This window comes from Perca flavescens, chromosome 24 (assembly GCF_004354835.1).
Source record: "Perca flavescens isolate YP-PL-M2 chromosome 24, PFLA_1.0, whole genome shotgun sequence".
Lineage (NCBI taxonomy): Eukaryota > Metazoa > Chordata > Actinopteri > Perciformes > Percidae > Perca > Perca flavescens.
The window spans coordinates 3899139-3926849 of record NC_041354.1 but is presented as its reverse complement, the minus strand read 5'-3'; the positions used below and the strand labels follow the sequence as shown (position 1 = coordinate 3926849).

General features: G+C 39.7%; 2 protein-coding genes and 1 long non-coding RNA gene across 6 annotated transcripts; 1 reads left to right on the top strand and 2 right to left on the bottom strand.

Annotated features, from left to right (window-relative positions):
* Positions 1-1616: 1616 nt before the first annotated feature.
* LOC114551044 (uncharacterized) lies at positions 1617-25312 on the top strand. Of its 2 annotated transcripts, none has more exons than XR_003691808.1 (4): positions 1617-1888; positions 2880-2938; positions 17003-17196; positions 24914-25312. It is a non-coding gene; the product is annotated as an uncharacterized LOC114551044 (long non-coding RNA). The 2 variants fall into 2 exon arrangements; XR_003691809.1 differs by having other exon boundaries at positions 2877-2938.
* Positions 5653-8677, bottom strand: LOC114551021 (leucine-rich repeat-containing protein 3). 2 transcript variants are annotated; one of them, XM_028572109.1, is made up of 3 exons: positions 8421-8677; positions 7142-7219; positions 5653-7024 (listed from the first exon to the last, which is right to left on the bottom strand). In XM_028572109.1, the coding sequence occupies exons 2-3, from the start codon at positions 7156-7158 to the stop codon at positions 6370-6372; spliced, it is 672 nt and encodes a 223-aa protein (XP_028427910.1). In that variant the 5' UTR covers positions 7159-7219; positions 8421-8677; the 3' UTR covers positions 5653-6369. The 2 variants fall into 2 exon arrangements, with proteins under 2 accessions (XP_028427910.1, XP_028427909.1); XM_028572108.1 differs by having other exon boundaries at positions 5653-7219.
* LOC114551020 (poly(rC)-binding protein 3) lies at positions 17075-27711 on the bottom strand. 2 transcript variants are annotated; one of them, XM_028572106.1, is made up of 12 exons: positions 27637-27711; positions 27450-27473; positions 27330-27362; positions 27123-27239; positions 25763-25894; positions 24926-25054; positions 23889-24032; positions 21900-21941; positions 20019-20097; positions 19443-19495; positions 18375-18544; positions 17075-17175 (listed from the first exon to the last, which is right to left on the bottom strand). In XM_028572106.1, the coding sequence occupies exons 1-12, from the start codon at positions 27709-27711 to the stop codon at positions 17121-17123; spliced, it is 1053 nt and encodes a 350-aa protein (XP_028427907.1). In that variant the 3' UTR covers positions 17075-17120. The 2 variants fall into 2 exon arrangements, with proteins under 2 accessions (XP_028427907.1, XP_028427908.1); XM_028572107.1 differs by having other exon boundaries at positions 20019-20094.

Here is a 27711-nt window from a genome sequence, read left to right as displayed (position 1 = left end):
GAAGAGGAAGGTTACGGACATCCGGCCGAAAACAAGGACATCCGGCCGAATTTCCAGCGGCAATGGAGCAATCCCAGAAGTGGAAGGTCATGGATATAGACTAGAGTTTATTGTTCTGATGGACCAATATTTTTGAGCAATCCAGTTGTCATTTTTGCAAATTGAATAGCTTTACCCATCCATAAATGAAATCCAGTGATAAGTTAACAACTTTAAGTGTTTCAGAAGAAGTCAAACTGGTGGATTGAACCAAATACATAAAGAGGATTATTATCATGAATAACCACCCACTGCAGTAAAGGTAGGTCTTTTCCAGTAATCACTCCAGATGGGTCTCAAACCTACAATCCCTGGCTAAGGAGGTCAGTGACTGGGGGCCACTGGGGCTGTGAGCCACGTCTGACCACACATGGAAATCCACAGTCATAACAACAGATAAATGCCAAATAATCAGAATCAGAATTGACTTTATTGTCATTGTACATACATACAACAAAATTAAAAGTGCTACTCTAGGGCAGAAACATATAAACAAATATTAGACTAAGAGCGTAGAGCAGAACATGTGAAGATGGTAAACGGATTAAAACTAGAGAAACTAGTGGACTCTGTGTCCACATACTTTGGGCTATAGTGCATCTTATTTTTGCTTTCTCGCTCTTGTCACAGTCACACACATACATTTTAAAAAACTGCAGCTCAAAAGACGTGGCAGAGTGCAGAATTCATTCATTGATTTTTCTTATCTGACTCTGCCTCATCTCGTTCTCTCTGACAGACCCAAACACACTTCAAATGCTTCCATATCGTTGAGAATTCATCTTGAACTGAGCAGCCCTCTCTCACCGTGTTCATCCACCATCCCGTGCAGCACAATGATAGTGCATAATTCTCTCCTCCTCCCTAAACCCAAACACTGCATCTTTCTTGTTAAACTTCATCCTAAAAGACCTGAAAGACCTCCTCACCAGAAATCTCTCGACTTTTTTGTCGCAATGTGTTGTGACTGCTTTTTTAATTTCATTGTCTGTGTCTTTTTCTGCTTTTTAATTGACTTTTTTTCAGATGGTAAAAACACTGAAATGTGCTGAGAGAATGAAAAAGATATATAGATAGGAGAAGAAATGTGATGACGGACGACACCTGCGTCTTCGACGATGCATCCTAAGTCTCATTAGCATGCTGTGCAGTTTTGGGGAACAGACGGCCACCATAATGCATAATGTGCTCCATGAACATCCTAACGGCAGGAGTTTGTATTCATCGCGTGGTTTTGTTTCTCCACTTGTGTGTCATCAGCGTCTTTATGTGTTCAGCCCATTGTTTTCAGAAACAATTCCAGCTGAAATGAATGGCTCTATGTGTGTGTGTGTGTGTGTGTGTGTGTGTGTGTGTGTGTGTGTGTGTGTGTGTGTGTGTGTGTGTGTGTGTGTGTGACAAGAATGTAAAATGGTTAAAAAAGGAAAAACAAAGTTGTGGGAGACTGACATTAAATCCCCCAACTTAAATCATTGTAAGAAGACACACAATGCAAACACAAATATAGTGTGAAAATGTGTTCATATGCATACAATAGGAAAGTGGTTGATAGCTGTTTACACACCTGATCCAATTAGGGGAGGTCCAGGTTCCTTAATTGCATCAGGTGTCCAGAGCAGAGCTGCTGCTAGCATAGCATGGAGGCCTCGGCCGGGAAGCACTCCATCAGGCTTAAAAATGTCTCACAGGAAGTCACCGTAACCACCCAAAGATGAGAGGACTGCCACAAAAATAATCTGTACATTAGCTGTATGTTAGCTTAGCATTGAGCATCACACACCGTAGCTTACAGCCTGTTAGCTTAGTAAGCAAATGAAAACTGACTGCAGCTTTAAAGCTACTGCAAATGGTGAGTTTAATTGTTAAAACTACTTTTGTGCACGGTTTATAACTGATGTAAATACCACAGGAGCACTTTTAATGCTATATGCTAATGTTCAATGTGACACATAAAGTGAAGAAAGGGAGCCTAACAACTTTGTTTCATACTGTACCTGCTGAAAAACTAAATATATTCTTTATACTAAAATGTTCCTTAGATCAATCACATTAATTAACATGGATTAATTTACCAGAAAATCACCTTATTCCCCCTGCTGAGAGGATAAAATGAAATTGTTCCTTGGAGCGGAAACATGGTAGCTGTGCTGCTCTATCAGTTAGCCCAGGGGTCTTCAATGTGTTTTAAGCCAAGGACCCCTTAACTGAAAGAGAGACAGAGCAGGGACCCCCTATTATATATATATTGTATAAAATGAAGTTGCATTATAAATTGGGCTTACATTACATGTAGGGTGGCCTTTTTGCATAGAATACTACACTTTTAAAATAGCCTTTTATAAATCATGTTTTATTGTTAAACATACATGTGGAGCAGTGAATCCTTAGGATGAACTGATCCTGCCACATCTGTGGATGGCTACCTTAGTGACTACCTTACCTATAGGCCAGTAAACCTATCATCAGTGGGGATTTATATTTGCTAATAATATGTTGGAGTCATGTTAAGACTTTTTACCAGCTTTCAAAAGTTAACTATTTTGGACGCCCCCCCTGCAGTGTGTGTGTATGTATGTATGTATGTATGTATATATATATATATATATATATATATATATATATATATATATATATATATATATATATACATACATACATACATACATACATACACACACACACACTGCAGGGGGGGGGCGTCCAGATATATATAGATATATAGAGAGAAAGGGAAGGAGAGGGAGAGAGAGAGAGGACCGAGATTGTGAAAGAGACGGACGGGTCAGGATGTAAGGGCACCTCAATATAAATATCCTTCTGATTCCCTGTCTCTTCAGCAGATATTTGAACCTTGAACAGTGATCCGTGAAGGTGCTGCGTCACACATCAGCTCTGACCGGTAAGGGTGAGGTGTGGATGAGCATTGTAAGAAGTCAGCGTGACAGAACGCCACGTGTTAGAGCTAGGAGAAGATTTTCTGCTTTCACCTGTAATTTGAGTTTGGACATGACTGTGTTTTAATTAATTAAAGTAACCTCCTACTTGACGTTTATCTTCCCAAATAAGAAATAATGTTTTAGACTTTGCCACAGTCTGTCCAGTCACTAACAGATGTTCCAGTGTTGGAAGCTTGCAGTTTAATCAGTGGACTGATCATATCCTACACTGTATGCTCCTAAATGAAGTTTAAAATGATGCGACAGCTGCTTCGGATGTTATCACAACTGGCACTCAAATGTAAGAGACAGCAGGAGTATTTTCCATGAAGTAGTTTGTTTTATTTGTTTTGCAATTTGACATGTCTCTTGGCGCTGGTGGTGTTCATTGCGATTGATACTTGCTTAGGCAGCAAGTATGATTACACCTCAACTCCATCAGATTAATATCACTCTGCATGTGCAACGCCAGTTTTGCACTACAACTAGAATCGGGGGCGTAGCACAAAATTCTGGGCCCTGTAGAAAGGCTTTCTCAACGGGCCCCTCCCCCCCACAGCTATTAATTCTAGCATCTTTTTGGGCACTCCTCACATGAGGGCCCTGGGTCCCCTTTCCACACCCAGTCCCACACCCCTGACTAGAATAAACCTCATAATTCAAGAGTGAACACTGGGAGCAAAGAGAAAATGTGGCAAATGTTTTTTTCTTTGCCTTTTTAAAAACAAGCAGGGAATTAAGTTGCATTAGGGGACGATGTGAATGATTAGGCAAGCTGGGACTTTCTTTATAACCAAAAAGTTTAGATGGAGCACTGCTGACCTTTTTGTTAGAATTTAGGATTGTGACTTCATTTTACAAACATTATTTTCTGGAGCTAAAGGTAACGTTAAAATAAAGCCCTGTTCACGTCTACCACATCCACTGTGTAGTATGTTGCCACTGTGGGAGCTGATGCCATAGCTTAACCTTAGTTAACTTGGATTGGAGCAAGTGTTGAGAGCTGTTGTATAGATGCAAGCTATTTCTCTCGGGCTTATGTACCGCTAATGAAGTGCCTCTAGTTTCTCTGAAAGTGAACTTAGAGACACAGTGACCTCCACTGTACCCAGCTAAAAAATAATATTCAATTCATTAGCATGTATGCCACAGCCCTTGGGAATTGTTAGATGTGGACTGTAATTAATGTTGTGACCGGATAGGTCGAGCTTTAGAGACTACAAGGCCAGCATTAGCTATTAAACAAAATATTTTAGTTGCTATGTGTGGGCCGAAAGATAAAAGCTAGAAGAAAGACCTCAATTTAGTGTTCAACAAAGCCCCTCACATTTGTGTTGCGTGAGATCAGGAGCAGTTTTCCACTGGACAATGAGCACAGTTCATCAGACGCTTTTGAGATTTTGCTGCTATCAAAAAGATGTTTCCTTTATGCGCTCCCTGCTCCAGATGTTGTCCAGCATCAGCTGCAGCTGGAGCTCATTGTGCTGCAGTGCGAGTTGCGCAGCCAGCATCAGCAGCTCTCTTGTGAACTTTCACCGGCAGCAGGACAAAGGCAGGCTCCCAGAAATGCTAACATTTGCAAAGAAAATACTGAGCTTGTTTGCAGGGTTTAGACATTAGTGAGGTCCAGCATATTTTCTTTTAACGGTGCATTTCTGGACGAGCAAAATTTAAGCTAAACAATACAAACAAACTACATGTATGAATTACATTCATACAGAGATACCTGTTGGCAAAATACTTTTATTAAAGCTGCACAATTTGTCACAATCAGTGGTGGAAAATACTTAAGTACATTTACTCAAGTACTGCAATTAAGTATTGTTTTGAGGTACTGTACTTGGGTATTTTCATTTTTGGCTACTCCACTACATTTATTTGACACTTATAGTTACTTTTTACATAAACAAGATATGATGCAGCAGTAGCCTAATATGAATCTATACAGTATACAGATCTAAAACTGGCTCCACATCGATGAACTACATCATTAAAATGCTCTTACATGTAGTCGTTAGATTAAAAACGGCACAATATAATAATCTATAGGAGATATTCTGCATAATGAGTAGCCTACTTTTGTGTGTGTCTGTCTGTCACAAAAGAACTGATAGCCTGTGAAAGTTCATAGTTGGCTAAAAACAAGCACATGTAATGCATTTCACAATATCTAATTTGGCCACCTTTTTAAAAAATAAAATATATAAATAAATAAAGACTGGACATCCCTGTTATAAATGGATACTGTGGTGAGATCGTAAGTGCTTCCACAAAGGCTCATTAGATTAATGGATTTAAACTGTTAGTGGGATGACACTATTTCTGGGTTGCAGGACACTTATTAATATTCTGCCTAATGCAGATGAAGATGTATGAGTTCCATATTTGGAGCTCCGGGTATTTTTTTATAGCAACGGATAAATAACAGGATTTCATTGGGAGGAATGTGTTATGGCGGCAGATGAGCTGAGAGGACTGTGTGAGAGGTTTTAAAGTGGTGTGACAACAATGACCATAAAAAACACTGAATATAATGCAGGATTCAAATCTCTTTTCTCCATCAAACGAACACAGACTAATTTCTCTGATGCAGGCCATTTCTATATTTCCCGAGGGGGAAGAAGGAGCAGGATTCTGATTTAATGCCAAGTTTTATTTTATTGTCCAACGAAGAAAATAAATGCAGAAGTTTCAACTTACATTTAAGTTGTAGAAAAACGTAAGGTGTAGGAGTGCCACCAAATCTGCAGCACTGGCTTAGATCCTTTTATGGATTATTAAATAAAATAACTTTTTGACATTAAGATAAAAGCATACACTTGTCTTGATAGGGAGTTTAACATATAATACGTCAAAATATTAACTTTTCCCTCTTTTTCTGCTACTCCCCCAAAAGTCTTCATTTCTTCTTTTTTTAAATTCTATAAATCATAAAACTTTATACTCTCACGAAAACAATCCTACAAGTATTCCACTGTGAAGCTGTGGGGATTATCTTTTTAAAGTAAGTTCACTGAACTCTGACACAAAAGTGGCTCTCAGGTTCACCAAATCCACTGCAAACTCTTAAACCACATAATCTGCTAAACGGTTTGGGGGTTTTAGTAAAGTTGACCTTTTAGAGAGGCTTTATGCATTATACAGAACACTGAGTGAAAAAAGTAATTATCCACCTTTATGTTATCATGGAAGGAAAACAAATCTAGACTGTTCTGCCTGCTCGTCCCAAGTCTGAGGTTAGTTTTATTTTGTAGCTTTTAAAGACTCGAGTTTCTAATGTCTTTGTGCCTTGTGCAGTGTATATCATCCAGCACTTATCAATGTTTCCTATATGTGCCATAAACATAGTCCTTGGTACACTTCATCTGTATTCACCGGTGCATCTTTTTGGAAACTAGAACCCACTGCTGGCTGTGTCGTAGTCCTTGCTAATGTGGGAACTGCTGGGCAGGGACCTGAGGTACGCCATGTGCCTCCTGGCGTCCTCCTGGTTGTGTTTGATGTAGTAAATGATGTAAGCAGTCACCATGGCGAACCAGCAGAACATGGCCACAAACATGGCCACGTCTGTCGTCTTGTGGTGGAAATTGCAAAAGTTGATCCCAGAGTCCAGGACTTGGATCACCGGTTGTCCCACGTACTCCTCCTGCACGGCCGTGTAGCAGCTGACCTCGTTCACCGTCTCGGGGTCGAGCTTTAGCTCCCGCAGCACCTCCTGCAGAGAGCAGTCGCAGTGCCAAGGGTTGTGGGATAATCGGATGCGGGCGTGCAGCTTGGCCAAGGTGTCTTTGGGCAGACTGCTGAGGTGGTTGTTGGAAAGATCCAAGGTCCGCAGGCTCTCGGAGATCCCTTGAAAGGCGCCGACCTCCACACTGTCAATGGCGTTGTGAGACAAGTCCAGTTCCCTGAGGCGGTAGAGGTCTGTGAAGGTCTCCTTCGGGATGTGTTTGATCCGGTTTGACGAAAGCAAGAGAACTACTGTGTCCCTGGGCAAGTTGGATGGGATGTTCTCCAAGTTGCTGGAGGTGCACTGCACCACCACACCGTTCCTGTCCGTGCAGTGACAGATGTTAGGACAAGCATACACACTCATAATCACAGACAGAAGCCACAATGTTCCCGCAGACCAAAGAGAAGCGCAGGAAGGTTTTATGGATGGCCTGCACCTGTGAGAGGCCCCCATTAGCGGACCGAAATCAGCCCGCTGCCGTTTTTCTCGTCTTCTTCTTCTGATTGGATGACCCCTGTGATAGAAAGTGAGAAAGATGGAGAGACAAAAGTTGAGACAGAGAAAAAGTCCCTACTAAATATTCAAATTCAGGAATTTGTTTTGTATTTTGCTGCTTTAAGTCTAAAAAAAAAAAAACTGTTAAAACATGTGAAATGAATTTTCTGATGATGAACTTCCTGCATGCTTTTGATATGTAAATTGTCTGGCCATATGCTCTTACAGCACATATTCAGTGAACTTTCAACATCCTCTCCCCTTTTCAGATGCCTTCCTCCTCGCAGGCATAAGTAAAGTTCACCATTATCATAATAATAGCATGTTTCTGTAGTTGGGTCTCTTAGCTCAGGATTTGTCTCTTAAGAAAATGCCAATAAACAAGGTGATGGCTCATCACTATGCAGCAGATGAACTTTGAATCAGCTTGTGATTAAATGGACTGTCTGTAAGATGGGATGCATGTGAGAGCAGATGCAAAATAAAATGACACAATTGAAGATAACAATACAGCTGATAAGAAGCAGACAGCTTTTTGATCAAGATGATGAATGTGACAAACAGGTTCTGATTTCTGCAGGAGTCCTAGAATAATAAGCTAAATGTCTCAGTAAACCTTGTCACTGTTTACATATTCCAGAAATATTATTGAAGGTGCAGAAGGATTGGAGGAAAGCGCATTGCAATTGTAAACCTATGTTAGGGAGATAAAAGCAGAACAGAGGTGAAATAATTAGTCAAGTTTTATTGACAATACATAAGATTAATTCTGCTTCAATTTGCTGGTGTTCTTAGTCTTATATGATAACACATCAATATTGATTTTTGGACATTTGAAGAGGTCACTTTGAGCTCTGGGAAAACCCAAGTGTAATGAATAAATCAATCCAGAAAATACTCAGCAGATTAATGGAAGTTGCAGCCCTAAAGCACTGAAGAGTTTCCTAAAGTTCACTTCAGAATATTACGCTATAAAAATCTCTTAGAGTACGTTTTGCAGTGGTAACTCAATAATTATATAAATGATGAGTCCAGTTGGTGGTGACAAACTAATCTTTAAATGAACAACCACAGCTAGAAACAAATCCATTTGCTAATTTGGGCTTTACATATTTATATTACTTGCGTATTAATTATATCCCTCATTTAAAATGTATGCCAGACTGCAAACCTCCACCGCTGCAATAAAGAACAGTGTAAAAAGTGAGTTTAGATTGTACCTGATAGCTTCACTCTGTCCGGTTCACATCACCGTGCAGTCGCGGGGATTCTTTTCTTTGAGACAGCCAGGAAGAAATAAATACACCGGCCACAATCATCAATCAACCCTTTGCAAATAAACGCATGTGCAGGAAACGGCAATAATCCCAGTGCATAGTCCGGGTCCAACTGTTTGATCGCAATTTCCATCCTGTCAGTGCAGGTTTGCAGCAGCTGTGCGTCTGTCGGTGTGTGCGTGCGAATGTGCGCAGAAGCGCAGCAGTTGCACCGCCGACCCCCCCCCTATATACTATAGTTTTCGCTGCACTTCTCTCCACAGTACTCTTCTCTCTTGCCTAATCTCTTCTCGCCTGCACTTCGGTTCCTAACCTTGTTTCCTATCGAAGTGTTTGCCCATAGGCTTGCAGCGAGCCGGTCTTGGACCTGACCACGCGCTTGGTCGGGACTATTAAGTATCTAGTAATACCACAGTGTACTTAAGTCAAAAAGTATTAGCATCCAAATATACTTAAACATACCAGAAGTAAAAATAGTCATTATGCAGAATGGCTCATTTCAGAATGTTTATTATATATATATATATATATATATATATATATATATATATATATATATATATATATATATATATATATATATATATATATATATATAAATTATTGATGCATTAATGAATTAATCCCTTAGTTAATGCTGGGTAGCTTAACCTTTTAACACATCATGTATCCTTATTGATTTATTAATTATCTAAATTAATAAGTAAATGTAGTGGAGTAAAGTACAATATTTGCCTCTGAAATGTAGTGGTGGAGAAAAAGTTAAACGTACTTGAGTAGATGTATTTAGTTACTTTCACTGTTGCCACCATTAATAGCTTTTTGTATTATAATCATACAGAAGGCTATACTGCTGCTGGATTAAACTAACAAGAGATAACCTGTTGTAACATGTGATTAGTGATCTTTAGAGGTGCTGGTGGGTTAAATTAGACAGAGCCAGGCTAGCTGTTTCCCTGTTTCCAGTCTGTATGCTAAGCTAACTCATGCAACTCTCCACCAGGAATAAGCATAAGCAAATCATTTGAATACGTTGTCCACGACTGTAATCAACGTATTGTTTTGCTCCGTTGTAAAGGAATGCTGACATTAGTTAGCTTTTTGCCGTTGTAAACCTTTTTGCTGAACAGGATAAGTGAGACAACTTGTGAGACAACTTTAGTAACTTCTGACGGACACTCAACATAATTTCTGATGTTTACTAGACTAAATGATTGGCTGATTTCTTGAAAACATTTGATTGAATTTAAAATTATTTTTTGGCACTGCTCTATTGTATGGTCTTCTCTATCACCTACAGTATCTACTCATCCCGCTGCAACCACTGATGTAGCAAATTTAAATGTAATGCTCACTTGCACTTTTGAATGAAACCTAAAGCTCTTCTTCATGTTTGGAGGTCTCCTGCCTGCTCTGCTTTACGCACTTGATTGAATTTAACTAGGGCAAACAAACCCACCAATGAGCACTTAGACAACGTAAATTGATTTAGATAATGCACATTAGGGTACAGTCACTAATATGATATAAGTGAGGTAGATAACAGAAAAGAGTTTGATGAATCCTCTGAAATCCTAACAACCCACTGGAGCACGTCCTAGTCCCCCTATAGGTCCCTGAACCCCATTTTGGTAACTGCCTCCTGTTGTGTCTGTGATTGATTGCCTGTCCCCCGTGTCCCTCGCCATCATTCTTCATAAACATTGATTACGATTGTCCTGATTGTCCCTGAAGGAGGACTTCAATACAGAGCCCTGCACACCCACAGCAACAACACACCTCTTGAAGGTACTCCCAGTTGTCCGGTGGCGAGGCAAAGGCCACCTGAAAGCATCCAGCTCTTAGCAAAGCAGATGCATGATTAAATGGCGACCATGTTCTAAGAGTTTAGCCCTGTCAATTTAGCTGAAAGGCAGACACATTGATTTTATTGACTACTGAAGCATTGTAGCGGGGATCCTTTGCAGTGTCCAAAATCCCAAAGCGTGTAAACGTGTTTTTGTTGCACCAGGGTAAGAGCTTTACTTCTCGGATGTTTAAGATACGTGAAACTTCCCAAGCCATTTGTTTAAAACTCTTCCTCATCTTGTTGGACTCCTGGCAGACTCCCTGCCTGGTAACCCATCTTCAATAAAATCCTACTCCTTCCCAGGATCACAATATGATATGGAGCTGAGCCAGTTTAGGGAAAGTGTTTAGGGAAAGTCGGGGAAGCATTATAGACCGTCACAATGCAATTCTTGAGACATATTTATCATCAACAGTCTATTTCCTCTGAGCAAAGCCATAGTAACATCATTGTGTCCCATCTGCACTCCCTGCCTGCTTTGTTACAGATGACATTGTTAAGTCACGCTGTGCCCTCCAGTTTATATTGACCTCTTCAGAGCCACTCTCGGTACATTTGATAAAATGCTTTCCCGCTGCGGAGACTGACATTGGACTTTGCTTTCGCTCACGAGGGAGGACGCAGCATGTTTGAAGCACTGTGACCCCCACGTCCAAACTCAGAGTGCAAGAGGAAAAAGCCGGGGATGTCCCCACATTTTAAGATATTTGACTTGTACATTGCATGTTGTCTCCCTTAATGCTTCAGCGTGAGTCCTTTTGCATTATAGAGAAGGTTGTCTGTAGCTTACAGCAGTGCTGAGTGAGAGCATGGACCCACTCCAACTTGGATGCCAAGCCTGCACAGGGGTAGTAAAAATAACCGTTCAGGGGGCTTAAAACATGTATATATCCTTCTTAGGGTTGCATTTCTCCAACATTTGTCAGTATATGAAGTGTTGGACGGTTTTGGGGGGGACCCACAGACAGACCCCCCCCCGGATACGGTCTTTCCCTAACCTTGACCACAGCCATGCACGGATACTTTAGAAAGCAATGTGCTTGTCTGGCGATATGGTGGCCCAAGGAACGTGTTGGAAAGAAACATCCAATCATTTAGCATACAATTGTGTCCCATTTATCACTAATGGCAAGTTAAAGCTAAAGATAAACTTTGTAGAAACCTGATGAACCATTCAGCAGTTTAATTCAGTTGGCCTTCAGATTCTGGCTGTTAAATGTATGCAACTCTCGTACAGCCCACTGCACATGCAATCCATTTTCAAAAAATGAGCAAAAAAGTTTAAAAAATCATAATACCTAGAGGACTACATGACATTTGAGTTTTACAGACCTCTTTTTTTAATCAGCAGCACTTTCTATATAGCTGCTTCGAAAGCTACTTCACCACCTCCTTTTGTTTCGCTGTTAAATCCCATGCGGAAGTGCTGACAGGTATTTTGTTTTTGCTATAAATGAATACCCTTGCTTAGCAAAGTGCTCTCTACCATTCTGTTTAATTATACAATGTGAAAACATTGTCATGACCTGTATGGCAGGACTCGTATCCTCGGGCTCACGGTCAGCGGCGGCCTGCTAGACTCTGATATACACTGTAAAATTCTGTACTGGATCTCTGCCAATGATTATGGCCTACCTATCAACTTCTGAGACAGCTTTTTGGCTCTCACCAAAATTCTTGATCCACCTTTGAAGTACAGAAGCTATTATCCCACCTGAGACTGTGGGGCGTCCCCATCTCAGAAGCTTTAAACATATATTTCCTAGCGTTGTCTTGTGCTTTGTCTTGAGCCGTCAGAGTTCTCTTGAGAGAAACTCAGCGGTATTCTGGCCATCACACATGGTTTCACCGCTCAGCCGTACAATAAAGCTAGCTTTCTGCCCTTAAGGAGCTTCTCCGCCTTGGAAAAAATCCAGACACATCCAGACACATAACAACTTATCCATCGGAAAAGCCAGTGCTGTCTTTTCACCTGTTTAAGGCTCACAAAACCACTCAGCCCACAGTCTTAGCAGAGCTAAAGAAAGTGAAAGTTGTGGCTGTTGTTCTGCCTAATCCAAGCAAAGTTCCTACATACAGTAGGTGCATAATTTGACATTAGAGTACAGAAGATGGTGTATTACAGGCACTGGGAGAGCTGCGTGGGAGCTGTCTGGATGTTTGACCTCCACTTTAGCAAAGCTGAGCCAGCCTCATATCAAGATGTTGAAATTAGTCTTTCACTGCAGAAGTGAAATCTTTGGTTCTTACCTTGTAGCTGTCTAATTTACAGTGGCACATGACATCCATGCGTGTGTGTGCGCGGCTTTGGAAATGTGACTATCTTTGGGAAGATACAAGCTGGTTTGAAGTGTCAAAAGTATGATTGGTTTATTGAGAAAAGAATGAAAAGGAACAAATGTGTTAAATAATTTAGGAGCGACTATAGAAATAGAGAGGGAATTACACTGATCGGATGAAGGTTTGGGAAATGAGCTCAGGTCATTTGTCCCTCCGTACAGTTTCCACTTCTTCAGTTTCAAACTTCAACCACCAGGAGTGTCTGCTGCCTCCCCGCATTTCTTTTTAATTCTAAAATAGAGAATACATGTTGGGCGTCAATGTTATTTGTCATCTATTTAAGAACGAGTCGTCAGAGTTGATCATCAGAGCATAAAATAAGTTTGACATACTTCCATTATAAAATATCAAAACAAAGGTTTAATCCAGGATTGGCAAGCAGCCTGTTTGATAAGATATCATCCCAGGGGACCCTTATGAGTGTCATTGGTTTATTAATATATCCTCCAACTGTCTGTACTGCAGCTAATAAAATAAAAAGTGGTGGGAGAGCAAGCTATGATTGGAATGGTCTTCCTTAATCATTCTCTAATTGGTACAAATTACAATGAAATTGAAGATAATGGTTGTAATTGTAATAAATTATAGTTATTCCTCATTTTGCTGCAGACCTTTATGAAACAAGACCTCATAAGGTCCACGAATCCTCCTTTGACAACAAATGCTCTAAACTATAAGCAGCTCTTAATTGTATCACTGGTAATATTTAATTGCCTTTGTTTTAAATCTGATAAAAGTGTTTGTTCCAGCAATATCGCACACGTAGATAAGATTCCTATATTAACCTCAAATTTCCCCAGGGGTGTTTTTAGCTCTACAGAGGCCCCTGTCAGCTGATGGCTCATCAGGCTTTGATGTGTGAACAGGGATCATGAAAATAAGATCTGAAGTCATTTGTTTTCTGTAAGAATCAGCTGAGAGAAACCAGAAAAAAAACAGGTCACAGAAAGGAAAAAATGAAACTTTATTTGTTTTTAAGCTTACCAACACTTTGAAATTAAAACCTATGTATTTACTCACAACTAATATAGATCTGCACATAGCAAATAAATCAATCGAAAATAGTTACCAAGTCCTATCACTTTTTTCCCCAAACTGCAATACACAAACAAAAGCTGAAAAACAAAAAAAAACCTGTCTAGTCATTCTTTTTTCCTGATGTTGCTGCCACATGGAAAGTGGAAAAAAGCATTTTTAAACAAGCTACACAGCTCTCCTGTTTCTATGTTTATAATAATTGAATAAATAATTGCACATTGCACCCTATTATTGCATTAGTTGCAGTTTGTTTCAAAGTTGCAGTATACTCAGGCATATACACAAATGTAAATACAGTTTTCAAACATTGAGTAACACATGAATATTATTGAAATCACACTGCCATAGCGATCAAATTAATATTATATAAGGTCTTTGTCAAACGCACGCACCAACTGTGCTAATAAGCATTAGCAATCCTTTGTTTCTACGTTTTTAAAATGCTCACATGTGTACACATGCACAGGTTAACAGTTGTATAAAAGCCATAATACCCTTGAGGATGTTCTTTACTGGTACAGTACTGTTGGGAAAGAATGCCCTCTTAGGTATTAGCCAACTGTTCTAAAATAGCAAGTTTGCCCAAAAAACATCATTTCATTTTAATCATTTGACAAACATTCCCATTGAAGTACAAGCTATGACAACTCAAAATAAAATATAAACACAAATTTGTAATTTCAATGCTAGCACTACTACTTGAGTTCACATCAAAATGTAAGAATTATTGCAGAGTAATCATTGACTATGCATGGTTCAGTATAGTGATACAGCATTTGTCCATTTACATAATCAAATTAATGTCATGAAAGCGCTTAAGAGCCAAAGTTACAGGACAAATTTGACGTATTGGCAAATAAGCCGATAGTAAAACTAGATTGATACCACTCTCATCTCTAGCCTGCTAAATGTGAAGCTACTGCTAGCGGCCGGCTAACTCAGCTTAGCACAAAAGACTGGAAATCCTGGCTCTGTTAGGTAACAAAATATGCATATTTAAACTTCTAAAGCTCACTAATTAACAATTGACGTGCTGTTATGTGCCAAATGATTTCCTGGCCGAGACCTCTAACTTAGTAGAGTCTCTGCTGGTTTCTTGGCAACTGGTCCGGACCAAATAAATATAGGCCTGGTTTATTAGGTTAGGGTTTTTGAGCACTCAGTTTAATTTGCTTTCTTACCAAGAGTTAGCTCCTCGCTAAATATAAAGCTACAGCCAGGGGACTGTTAGCTTAACTTAGCTTAGCATAAAGACTGAAAACAAGGGGAAACTGCTAGCCTGCCTCTTGTCATTAAACAAACTAACATGTTAATGAGTAAGCTTCAGGTGCTGGTAAACTGAGAGCCAGGTAGCTGTTTCCTGCAGTTTCCAGTCTTTATGCTAAGCTATAAGCTAACCAGCTGCTGGTGGTCACGTCATATTTAGCATACAAATATGAAAGTGGTATCACCTACTGATCTTCTTGACAAGAAAGCGAATAGGCATATTTACCAAAATGTCAAACTTTTTCCTTTTTAAGAATACACTCCTACACACAGCATAGCTACTGGAAATAAAACAGAAGTAGTGGTATGTACGTATGAAGAAATTGAGACGCTGCAGAAAATGCAGAATTGCAGTGTTGGACAGTAGATAATGTGATTTGACAATAACATTCAATAGCTGTTTGTATTGTCAAAACTTAACTGAGCTCAGCTGATCGGAAATGAGAAGACTCAAACTGTCCAATAGTATTTAGCATCCTCTTAGTAGAACATGCGAGGAATGGTTGAAATACTGAATTATACCAAATATCATCCACACCTCCCTCTCAAATTAAATACAATACGACAAAACTAACTTAGCTTAAGTTTCATGGTCAACAAAGAAAGTCATGTGCATCACCACACCATAAATACATACATGCTGGCTCTACTGAAAACCAGTGATGCAGAAATTGTCATCCAACCTGTCCTTTTTTTTCCTAATGAAAACAATTAAGTTGCTGACATAGTCGTGACAATAAAAAGACATTCAAACCCAAAGCGTCAAATCAACCGTATGATAACAAAAAGACAAGATGAACAATCTTGAAAAAGAGACAGGTTTTAGTCCTGTGACTGGGTCACGTCCGCCCAGGCCCCATGGGTCCCCCCCCACCCCCAATGAACCCCTGAACATTCCTTGGCTCAAAAAATACCATTCGGCTTTGTCCAAACATTTAGGCCTCGTTGCCGCGAAGACTCGGCTTCTTTTCCTTGTTTTTTGCTCACACTAAAAGCTTTCACGAGCACCCAAAAACCTCTCCGAGACGAGGGAAGGAAGCCGAAAGGTTTGGACGCAACACTTGGCTTTTAAGTCCAACTAATTCCTCCCATTTCAGAGGCAGTCCAGAGTAAAGTGTTAAATAGTCTATTGCATGAGCGCCGCGTAGTCGACTATTGTGCTAAATCACAATACTCCTTGTACAAAACAAATACAGTATAATAAGTTAGTAAACAATCATTTCAATTTTCAGTTAGTGTTTTAGCCACTGTTATTAACTAATTCCCATTCATGCATCTATATACTAATAATCGGTGTTGATAGAAGGAGGCTATGTCGGAAAGCTTTTCATTTGGGCAGGGAGTAGGACTAGACGTGAATGGCCAAAAATGCTGAAAAAGTTTGCGGAAAAGAACGGGAGCACGAAGATATAATAACGTTGAACACACTGAACAGGTTTTACTCAAATACACAACGATACGACATTGAACACATGCAATATAAGCAATCATGTAAATATAGGAAGTTAACACGAGAAGGGAGGCTCTAGGAGTGATACCATTGGCTTAAAAGGGTCATGTGATGCAGCAGAGAGTCATGGGTAGAGATTGGATTTGTAAGTGGACAAAGATGCAAATTAGGACAAAAGCAGAACGGTCCAATTTTTTTTCTTTTCAAAATATATTATCAAAATTTGATAATTTGGCTACATCCCACCACACACTCTGCCGATAGCATCACTGCGCAGCTGTAATATGCAAATAACTATGTTCTACAAAAATTCTCGACCTTTTACAAGTACTTTTTTATACTTTTATATGATGTTCTATGACGCAGCACTGACAGAGAAAAAGCAATAGAGAGAAAAAGAAGAAATATTAACACAAGTTGTTCCTAATAAACATTCAACATGCTTCAACAGTTCTCTAAAAAAAACCTAATCAACAGAGAATTTCTTTTTTGTAATTCCTTTTTTTTGTTATCTTAATTTGGCTCTCTGAAATAAAAATGAGCACCCAACCATCCCTGACGTATAAACAACTTTTGAACCAGGGCAGGAAGGCGGTCAGGGTTTTCGGAGAGCCAGAGCCAGAGTCCGAAGGGCTTCATCAGGGTTGTCTGCGGTAGTCGGTCATTGGAAAGGGCCAAACGGAGGAGCCAGTCAGGGATCTCAGGATGTGGTCATGGAAGATGGGTCATTCCACATGGCCGCCACGTCTCTGAACCTGAAGGGGGATCATTGGAAAGTAAGCAATCATTTCTCTTTTTCCTACAAGCAGTCTGCATTTCACCACAAATTGGGGCAAGCGTAAAGTGATTTTTGTATTGTTTCTTTCAGTTTTCTGTATTATCGTGCAGGTGCATATCTACAGTACAGGCCAAAAGTTTGGACACACCTTCTCATTCAATGTGTTTCTTTATTTTTCATGACTATTTACATTGTAGATTCTCCCTAAAGGCATCAAAACTATGAATGAACACATATGGAATGATGTTCTTAACAAAAAAGTGTGAAATAACTGAAAACATGGCTTATATTTTAGATTCTTCAAAGTAGCCACCATTTGCTTTTTTTGATAACTCTGCAAACCCTTGGTGTTCTCTCAATGAGCTTCATGAGGTAGTCACCTGAAATGGTTTTACCTTCACAGGTGTGCTTTGTCAGGGTTAATTAGTGGAATTTGTTCCCTTATTAATAAAAAAAAAAGCAAAGGGTAGCTACTTTGAATGATCTAAAATATAAGGGTTAGGTTATTTCACACTTTTTTGTTAAGTACATAATTCCATATGTGTTCATTCATAGTTTTGATGCCTTCAGTGAGAATCTACAATGTAAATAGTCTTGAAAATTAAAGGAAACTCATTTGAATGAGAATGTGTGTCCAAACTTTTGGCCTGTACTGTACATCTGTACGGATTGCCAGACCTTCCACCACAGCGCTGCGGAGGAGGGTCTGGCTAGTCCACACAGCTTTCTGGGATGGGCAAAAAACATGCTCCGGTTTATTGGCATTTCTTTTAAACCAATCACAACCGTCATGGGCGGTGCAAAGCACCGGACGGAGCCACGGTGCCTCTGCAAAATAGCCTCGGGAAGGAACTTGTTTTGGTGGAACATGTGTACGTTCAAAAGTAGTTTTAGTCGTGCAACAGAAAACTCAGATTGAACAGATAGTCTAGCTAGCTGTCTGGATTTGCCCTGCAGAGATCTGCGGAGCAGTTAACCATAGTCCTCACAAATCCACCGCTGTTAAGAACGCCAACACAAAGAAAGCAGAAGGTGACGGACATCCAGCCCAAAAGAGTGACATCCGGCGGAATTTCTCGCGACAACGGAGCATTCCCATAAATGGAATATCGTGGATATAGACTACATCTTTACAAGGTTTCCCTTGTTTCCATTTGACAGTCATTAAGTTCTGACCTTGCATTGATGAGGTACTGGGCCAGGCTGATGTTGGCGGGGGTCCCTGTGATGGTGATCTGGCGCTCCGATGACCCTTCCATAGCGTTAGCAATTTTGATCTGCGCCCCAGACATCTGACGGATCTCGTTGATTTTGGTTCCCTGGCGTCCGATTATGCAGCCTATTAGCTGGGAAGAAAATGGGGACGGGACTTAGGATGGCCAGAATATATGGAAGACACACATTTGATCTGACACTATATTCGACTGGACTCGCTATGATGCATGAGAGTACGGGCCAGTCATTGTCAGCCATTCAACTTTATCTTTAATACTCCTGACTTTGGTCCAACAAGTCTTTCCCATTAAGGACATTCACTTTACAAAGCAAACTGCCTTTGGCTGTACTTTATCCCTGCTGTGGAGAAGATCTCAATCGTTGCAGCTGATCTGCTGTCAGATTGTATTGTGGAAGCTTCAACAGGAAGCCACGTTTAAAAATAATCAACCAGAGTTTTTGACATTGTGGTCCAACACTTGTGAGTTTGTGCTTCGATAGAAGTTAGTTCCCGACCAGTGTTGTGCTTCTTTTCTGTTCCATGCAGCTATTTTGGGAATTCTTTTATAATTTAACCAATCATTTAAGAATTCATCATTCTAATCTCTTTGTGAATAGACTTAAATATTCAAGAAGACGTTTGTAGATAATGTGATTGCAACGTCCCATTGACCTTTATGGATTTTCTGACAAGTTTGATGTCATAATGTTTTGAAATAAGTGTTTTACTTTCAGTCCCATTATATTGCCAGTGGCAGAGAGAAATTGGCACAAAGTGCTGAACGCGTGTGCCAGTTTATCTGCAATAGTGTCAACAATGTTCTCTTTGAATACTTGTGGTTTGCTGGAGGCAAAATGAAGCCTGTTATTTAAAAAAAAAATAGCCTGTCAGTTTTTGAATGACACAGCTTTCATTTTGGATAAAGGTGTTTGCAGTTTTGTTTAGATTGAATGCTTGCCAGGGAAAATGAAACCTGACAGCAAAAAGCACTCACAAACAGACATTTTAGACATGACAAATGTACTCACATCATTGGGAATGGTGAGTTCATGAGTACTGGCCTGGTTACTGGCATCCAGACCTGCTGCTGGACACAGGGCGCAGACAGGAAGAGGAGGGAAGGAAGAGGACATAAAATAGAGTTTGGCACATTGAGAAAGTGAACAGCATTGATGACCTGAAGTCCTGGAGTGTTTTCATTCCCTGGCTTATTGACCAGTAGCATTTCTGATTCATTGGGAAGTCTGGCTCAGCCCTGAGCGGAGCCTACACTCTATACAACTCCTATCACCTGACCAGTTGAATTCTGCTCTACGGTCTGAGGCAATTGCATCATTTAAAAAAAGGATAGGGTACTAAGGGAACAACAAAGAACAAAAGAAACCTCAACATCAACAAGAGCAGACCACCAGCAGGCCATGTCAATGGCAGTGCACCACAGAGACCATTAGGAGGAGTACGACAAGAAGAAGAAAAAGAGTAAGGACAGAGACAGGAAAAGAAGAGAGAGAGAAAAAAGGAGGTAGAGAATGTGTTTGTCTCTACAGGTAAAAACGAAAGAAGGAGCTTTGGTAAAGAGGGTCGTTGTGTAGGTGGGTACGTACCGGGGAAGGCAGGGGTGGTCTGTCCGAGGGGGGTAAAGGGGGTTTGCTGCATAGCCAACTGGTGGAGCTTGCTCAACTGCTGAGGGGGGGAGGAGGAGGACAGCAGAGCTATGAGGTCATCGTTAAAAACCAACCTTGCGAGCGCACGCACGCACGCACACACACAGACACGCACACAGGTCTGTCCGAAATATTACAAAAGTAGAGCGAGGATCTGAGGAGAAGTAACAGCACAGACAGGTGAAGGACAAAGACCATGAGAGAGAGAGAAAAAAAGAGAAGAAGCTCATAGAGGACTTGGCCTGAGACTGAAGCGATGGAGTGATGTTGGTGGATAGAATGTACCGGTGAAAGTGCATTCTGTTTTTACGCCCCTAAACTGTGGAACTCCTTACCTTATTGGATATTCAAATGGAAAGCTCTCTCTGTATTTTTAAAAAGAAACTAAAGACCATCTTTTTTTTATCTGGCTTTTAATTTGGAGTAATGTAATTCCATTATTTTATAAAATCATTGGTTTTTATATCCTATTTTAACCCTGGTGTTTATTTTGTTCTGTTGGTTTTATTTGTGAATTTTACATTTTAATGTCTTAATTAGTCTTATCTATTTTTTCATCTGCTTTTTAATTTAGTTCTGTGAAGCACTTTGGGCTGCATGCTTAGGTGTAAATAAAGTTGAGTTGAGAATGTTAACTAATCCTGTACTACTTAGTTACAGTTGCTATGCCTTGTGCTATGTCAAGCATTCCATTCTAGAGCCACACACATGCAGCTCTAGAATTGGAAAGTTACAACTAGTAACTTCTGTTACAATGATGCCTGGTTTATCCATACATTTGGGTTCATCACTACATTTTGATTAATTTGTGAAACCATGGGTCCTTTATTTCAGCTGCTTGAGTTGCTTAAAAAAGGCTGTGTCTGGCCTATTCTTTCCAGCTGACTTGATTTAAATGGATGATCTTGAACTATCTTTAATATGAAAGTACAAGATGAAGTGCTAAAAGACTGAGGCATGCCAGGCTCCTCATTTTGAAGCAGATCTATTTCTGCTCTTGTGTTTTAGGTTTTCCAAACTCTTTAAGTGCAAAGTATCACTCTCACTGCAATGTGAAGAAATCTGAAGCGAGACGGGCTTGCCATGGCCAATTATGGTTGCTAAGCTGTGATTGGTCAATTGGTCATGTGAGCAAATTGGTTGGTTTGGGATATATGAGTGAGATCATTGCTTTATTGCTGTCAGCTTTTATTCCTTTTGTGTAGTTTGAAGACAGAAAACTTCCTTTTTATAAGCTAATACATCACAGTGAAGATGTGATTGTGTAGCGGTTTATTTTGTTAAAGTAACATTGTGACATTGTAAAGGAGAGAACTTTCTAAAAACTCCCCCCTATAAAGGTCAGCTCATCTTAAATCAGCCACCAAAGCAGCTTTTTACTACTTCAGTCATTGTTTTATTCCAGTTTGTCTTCTGCTTCTGATTTTGAATGAAATGCTTTTTGTCAACTGACATTTAAAGTCTTGAATGTCAGAATGCATTTTAAAACTCAAACAATTCCAGCTGCATTACTATAAGGCTGTAACCATAGAAATAAAATGTTCTGATAGAGTATATTTTTCAAGCAGGTTCCAATTGATAGTTATATCATATTAAAAAAAAAGTGAAGCCACCAGGCCAAGCCCCATGAGGTTTAATGCCAAACAAAGGGCAGGGAGGCAAGAGTCAAAAAAGTTAGAAGATACAGGAATTGCATATCAGAAAAAAAAGCTGTATTAATATTAACAATTAATATTAATATGGGTGGAAAGAGTAAAGAGCCTGCGACTCAGAGAGAGACAGAATGATGGAGAGTGCAGTGTTGACTGGGTTAGCACTCACGTCTGGATGTGGGATGGCGTACTGTCCTTGAATGGTATAGGCCTGCAAACATGAGAAGAGCGGGTCGTTATCTTGTTACATCATTAGAACAAGCCAACAAAAATACTCATGTAATTACATAAAACAGAACATATACTGTATTAAATACATTTTGGATGGGGTAGAACTATTCACTCTACAACAAAATTGGACTAAAACTTGATTTATTTCTACAACACAAGCACTCTACAGACATGACATAACGGGAACATCATGCAATACAGACTCCGTCATGTCCTCCTATTATTCATCAATCAGATCCAGTTGAACTAAAGCAATAAGGGACAACTCAGACAGCGGGGAGGGTGTGGGCGGGAACCAGAGGAGCGGCCCTAAGGAGTAATAAGACTTGACCTATTGGATGTGTGGGTTATAGGGGGCACAGCGGTCAGAACTGAGTTAAATTTCACTTTATCAGCCAAGACGGAAACCAGAGCTAGACTGTAACTGGGAACCAAAACATGTCATGTCTCTGCAGGAGGGCAGAGATATAAATGAATAAAAGTAAAACTGTTTTGGCTAACTCACAGCTTTCCTGGTTATTGATGTAAATACTAGTTTACTTGTGATTACTCATATATTCTTGGTAAATGGATAATCCTAGCGCTACTTTATAAGTTAACAAGGAGCATGCTAATGGTAGTCAAATATAGAGCTGAAGCAAATAATCACCCAATTTTATAATGAATTTGTTGATTATAAAGTCATATGAACCTCAATGCCAAGATTCTTTTTCCAGCTGATTTCCTTTCACTAAATGTGACAGTAAGCGGAATATTTTGGGGGTTTTAGCATGTTGTAAAAGTGATTTTTCAAACTTTAATGCTACTTAGGGGAAGCGTGAATGTTATTGGGTAAGAATTTGTCTCAAACGCAGCGGATTCGTTAAGAGATGAAGCGATTAGTCGATTCATTGGTTCCAGCTTTTCAAATGGGAATATAGCTCAATTTCTTAGTTTTACGTGACCATAAGATCTTTGTTTTGTTGGTCAAACGAGCATTTACAAAATTGTGATGGGCATTTCTTTATACTGACTATCCATAGACCACTAGACTAATTAAATTAATAAAATAATGAGCATAATAATTGATGGTAAAAAACAATATTTTGTAGCTGCAATGTAGTCAAATATTAGGATGACAAGGCTTGGTGTGGATGTGAGTCATTGTTCTTTAATGGTGGGGTTAAATGTATAACGGTCTCTATCTCCTCTGCACGTTAGCCTCAGTGGATCCCCTGTCATTCACATCCAGGCCACTAGTTGCCCCTCCTGAGTTTTCCTTCCTTTGCAGATCTCCTGATTTAGCCTTATGTTTGCACACCTACTTCCCTTTAGCCTCTGCCGCCATATGTTCACCGGTTGCTCTACTGCCTGGCCCAGTTTTCATAATCTTGCAGTGTAAGTCAATTTACCTCAACATGATCAGGATTAAGTTGAACAGATGTGTTGGTTCAGGTATTCTTCCAAAATCCTGGTTATTTCTGTCTTGGTAAGTGAGCTAGCATGATGGCAGACCAATATCATGAATTCCAATGTTATGAATGAATAAATTAATAAATAAATAGAAAGCCATTCACAAGTAACTTTATTTCAGCGGTCTGTTTAGACAGGTTTTAGTGCTTTTCTTTATTTTGATTTGTTCCTAAAAGTAAGTTGTTGTTTTTTGTCCATTTGGGAATATCGTGGAGTCCCAGCAAAGAGGAACACAAGGATGTTTATGTTACCTTTTTGTTCTCATCAATTATTAGGTAACTTGGCCAATTTCCCCAATCTCGGTTAATGACTAATGCCGTTTATCCCAGTTCTGGTTGGAGTGGCGGCAGGTGATGGGTGACAGTGAGGGCACAGTAAACAGCAGTGATGGTTTCATGCTAGTAAGGGAGGGGGGGGGGGGGTGGGGGGCAGTGAGGAAGGGAGGAAAAGTGAAAAAACCTGGTGCAACACTAACAGGCAGTGGCTGGTGCTGCAGTAAGAGGCTGAGGTTGGCTGTTGACGCCCCCAGTGGGTCTGCTCTTACCTGGCCACCTGAAAAAATGACAGGGGTGGAGGCAGGCTTGGGGCGGTAGGGGATGGTGGCACCTTTCGGTGGGGACTGAGAGAGCAAAGGAGGAGAGAGTGGGGGGGAAGAAAAAAGGGTGAGATGTGGAGAGAGTGTTAGAACAGAAAGAAACAGAGAGAAAGAAAAGAAGTTGCATAAAGTGAAACCAAGAGGGACAGTGCCTTAGGGAAGACAACCTGTGACACCCACACAAAAGTGCTCTTCGCTGTGTGTTCATGCTGACATAGAACGTCCAAATCGTGGTTCAGTGCCCAACTAAACTTAGATTTACCTGGAACATCACTTTCAACTGGATAATGATGACTCTACATACTGTATTTTACATTTTTTGGAGTCCACATTCGAGAGACTTACAGTCATGTCACATATCTCCTAGTATCCATGGCTGGTGCCATCATGAAGGCCCAATGGAGAACTGGCTGCGCAGATAGTTAAAATTAATGGTGCAAGAAAAAGAGAGACAACTACAAAGTGTGTAGCCCTTTGATTCAAAGCATGATGACTTGCATGTTAAGGAGAGTAAAGGTAACAAACAGTTGGGTTTAGGCTTTATTTTACCCTGCAAAATGGAATCCTAATTGTTTGACATGTAACTTTACCTACTTTTAACTGTAATCCTTAAGATTTTCAAAACGTCAAACCCAGCTGTAATGTTAGTGTCTGTAAAAAAATAAACTGTATGATAGTATTTATAATGTGTATTATTTGCTGTCTGGGCCCCTATACACAAGCTTCAGAAAGCTTACCAGGGTCTCTCATTTTACCAATATGCATTATGTCTTATGATTGTACTAAATATCATGTGAGTTTGTTAGGCTTAAAGTAGTATAACTGTAGACAAACTACTGTATCTTCCATACAAACATATGTTCAGCGTAAATAAATGTTTCCTTCATGTTCCCCCTCCCTCCCAGTCCATACTGTACCTCAAGCATCACCACACATATCTGTTTGACACACTGGATGATGGCTTCGGGGGCCCCTGAGATCGTCACTGCTCTCTCGGTGGAGTTGGGGAGCATGTCACCCGCAACCTGGACCTGAGCACCTGTGGACTAAAAATGAGAATGTTTGTTTATTAAATGGGGAAATATAAATAAAGCATATGTACAGTGGCCGAGACGGTTCAACACAATTGCATTTGTGTTGTAACGTTTGCATTTCTGTTGAACCGTCTCGGCCACCGTACATATGAGATTATGCAGGATTTAAAACTAAAATGCACACTATGTGAATGATAAAAAGGAGATGTGCAATGACTCATGGCTGCACCATTAATAAAAAGTATTCTGGTTGGTGAACTCCCTCCAAAACTTGCCTCTAAAATCTGGTAATCGGGCTGGGCAATATATCAGTATTATATCGACATTGATATATGAGGCTATATATCATCTTTCATTTTGGATATCGTAATATCATGATATGACACAAGTGTAGTCTTTTCCTGTTTTAAAGGGTGCATTACAGTAAAGTGATGTCATTTTCTGAACTTACCAGACTACTTACTAGCGGTTTACATTATTTGCTTTTACCCACGTAGTCATTGTTTCCACATTATTGGTGAGGATTTATCAAAACTCTTATTGTGTTAAAATGTTGTGAAAGCACCAATAGTCAACCCTACAATATCACCGCAGTATCGACATTGATGTATTTGGTCAAAAATATCATTTTTGATTTTCTCCATATCGCCCAGCTCTATCTGGTAATATCTTAACTTGTATGGTATTTATAGCGATCATTAGAATAGAGGAAGGCTTTACCTCTCTCATTTCTTTGATTTTGGAGCCTCCCTTGCCAATGAGTGAGCCACACTGGCTGGCCGGGACAACGAGCCTCAGGGTTACAGGGGGTTTACTGGTGGCTGGACTGTTGCTCATAGAGTTGATTATATCCTGAGGGGAGGAAAGGCCAAGTGTTATCAGACATCAGCGGTTGGTTGTGTAGTTGTGGCCTTGAAGAAATCAACCTTCATGCGTCAGAAGAAAGTGTAGAAAACTCAGTCTTGGATGTTTGTACAGCGTAGTTTTGCTACTTTTACCAAGGTAAAGGTTCTGATTATTTTTATATTTTGTCATTTACTATTTTAGCTGGGCATAAATACTTTTAAGTGCATACATGTCAGTTTTTTTTTTTTAATACTGATCTGGCATTTTTACTGCTGCAATGAATGGCTGTCACCTTGGTTAAAAAAAAAAACGTTTTATTCAGTAATCATATAATATCTTATTTATATTTATTTATAAGTATTTAAATAAACAAAACATTGTTTTATAACACTATGATAGATATAAAGTCTTGTTATGTAGTTGTCAACTTATTCCTGTGAAGCGTCTAACTGGATGCTGGTGTAGGACAAAATATATCACGTTTTAATTATATAAAATGTATCTGAACATATTGGACATCATTGTCATATGTTTATATACTGCTTTGAAATTATAAATGAGGGGTTAAGTAGAGTAAATCTGGAAATTACTTCTTTTTTTTTTCCCCTCCAAACTGGCATGTACACACTCATCCCTTGCACAGGTTGAGTTGTAGTGTTTTGGAGACTCTTTGGTTTGGACCGGCTGGACACGCCCTGATACGGCACCCAAATCAAAACCCAGTACTGGCCCACTTTCAAAGGGTGCTGCAAGGTTAGATCAGCACATTTCTGTCCTACATAACGGTGCCAAGCCTGCTTTGTATTCCATTTAGAGACGACACTAAATCATACCAGTGGTGGGATGTAACGAAGTACTCAAGTCCTGCACTTAAGATCAAATTTAAAGTACTTGTACTGTCCTTGAGTATTTGTGTTCATACTACTTTATACGTCCTATATACTTACTTTATACACTTCTACTTTTATGATAAAATGCTAAACATTTCATGGTTTCAGCTTCTCAAATATGAAGATTTACTGCTTTTTTAATTCATTTTTAATCATTTTGAAATTGGGACTATTAGTTGGACAAAATAAACATTGTGAAGGTGTCAGTATATTCAGAAATGTTATCAGACGAATCAATTTAATGGAGAAATATAGTATATGGAGTATATTTTCACAGTGTGGTATTAGTAATTTTACTTAAGTAAAGGATCTAATCTATAGTGTATAAATGATGAATGTTATACCTCCTCAAATTTGTAGGCTATCATGGCAAAGGCCTTGAAAATAGCATCTGTTGGCCCGGTGATTGTGACTATCCGTTCAGGGCAATTCCCCTCTGAGATGTTGATACGGGCACCACTCTGTAGGGCAAAAAAACATGATTATGAGACCCAAAACACATATTAGGAGAGTTAACAATATTACACTATTTGCAGTAAAGTTCTACTTACGTCTTCTCGCATTTTCTTCACCGTTTCTCCTTTCTGGAAGTAAAGAAAAACATTAATCTGTATTTCCCACAGGCGTTAGGATGCTTTACATGGTCTGCGTGTTGTGCCTGTGATAAATACCTTTCCTATGATGCTTCCAACCTCCTGCAGGAAACACAGACAAACAAAGTTAGGTGTTTTTTTTTTTTTTTTTAGCCAGAGGGGGCATTGTAATGATTTATTGTCTTTTGACGGAAGGAAATAAAAGCAAAAGCAAAAAAAAAAAAGTAGCAGGAGCTGAGAAACCTTGTTTTTGTGTTTTTGGTACCTTGCCGTGCATAAGCAGCCTGATGGTGAGGGTCACATTCAGTCCACCTTCTGATTGGACCTTAATGGGCTCCAT

Excerpts from the sequence above, each read along its gene's own strand:
- LOC114551021 (XM_028572108.1), bottom strand. The coding sequence starts at position 7,158 with ATGGGGGCCTCTCACAGGTGCAGGCCATCCATAAAACCTTCCTGCGCT.
- LOC114551020 (XM_028572106.1), bottom strand. The coding sequence starts at position 27,711 with ATGGAGCCCATTAAGGTCCAATCAGAAGGTGGACTGAATGTGACCCTC. Across the intron at positions 27,240-27,329 it reads TGAAGAAAATGCGAGAAGAC|AGTGGTGCCCGTATCAACAT; the intron begins GTAAGTAGAACT and ends TTTGCCCTACAG. Across the intron at positions 18,545-19,442 it reads AACTCACCATTCCCAATGAT|CTAATAGGCTGCATAATCGG; the intron begins GTGAGTACATTT and ends TTTTCTTCCCAG.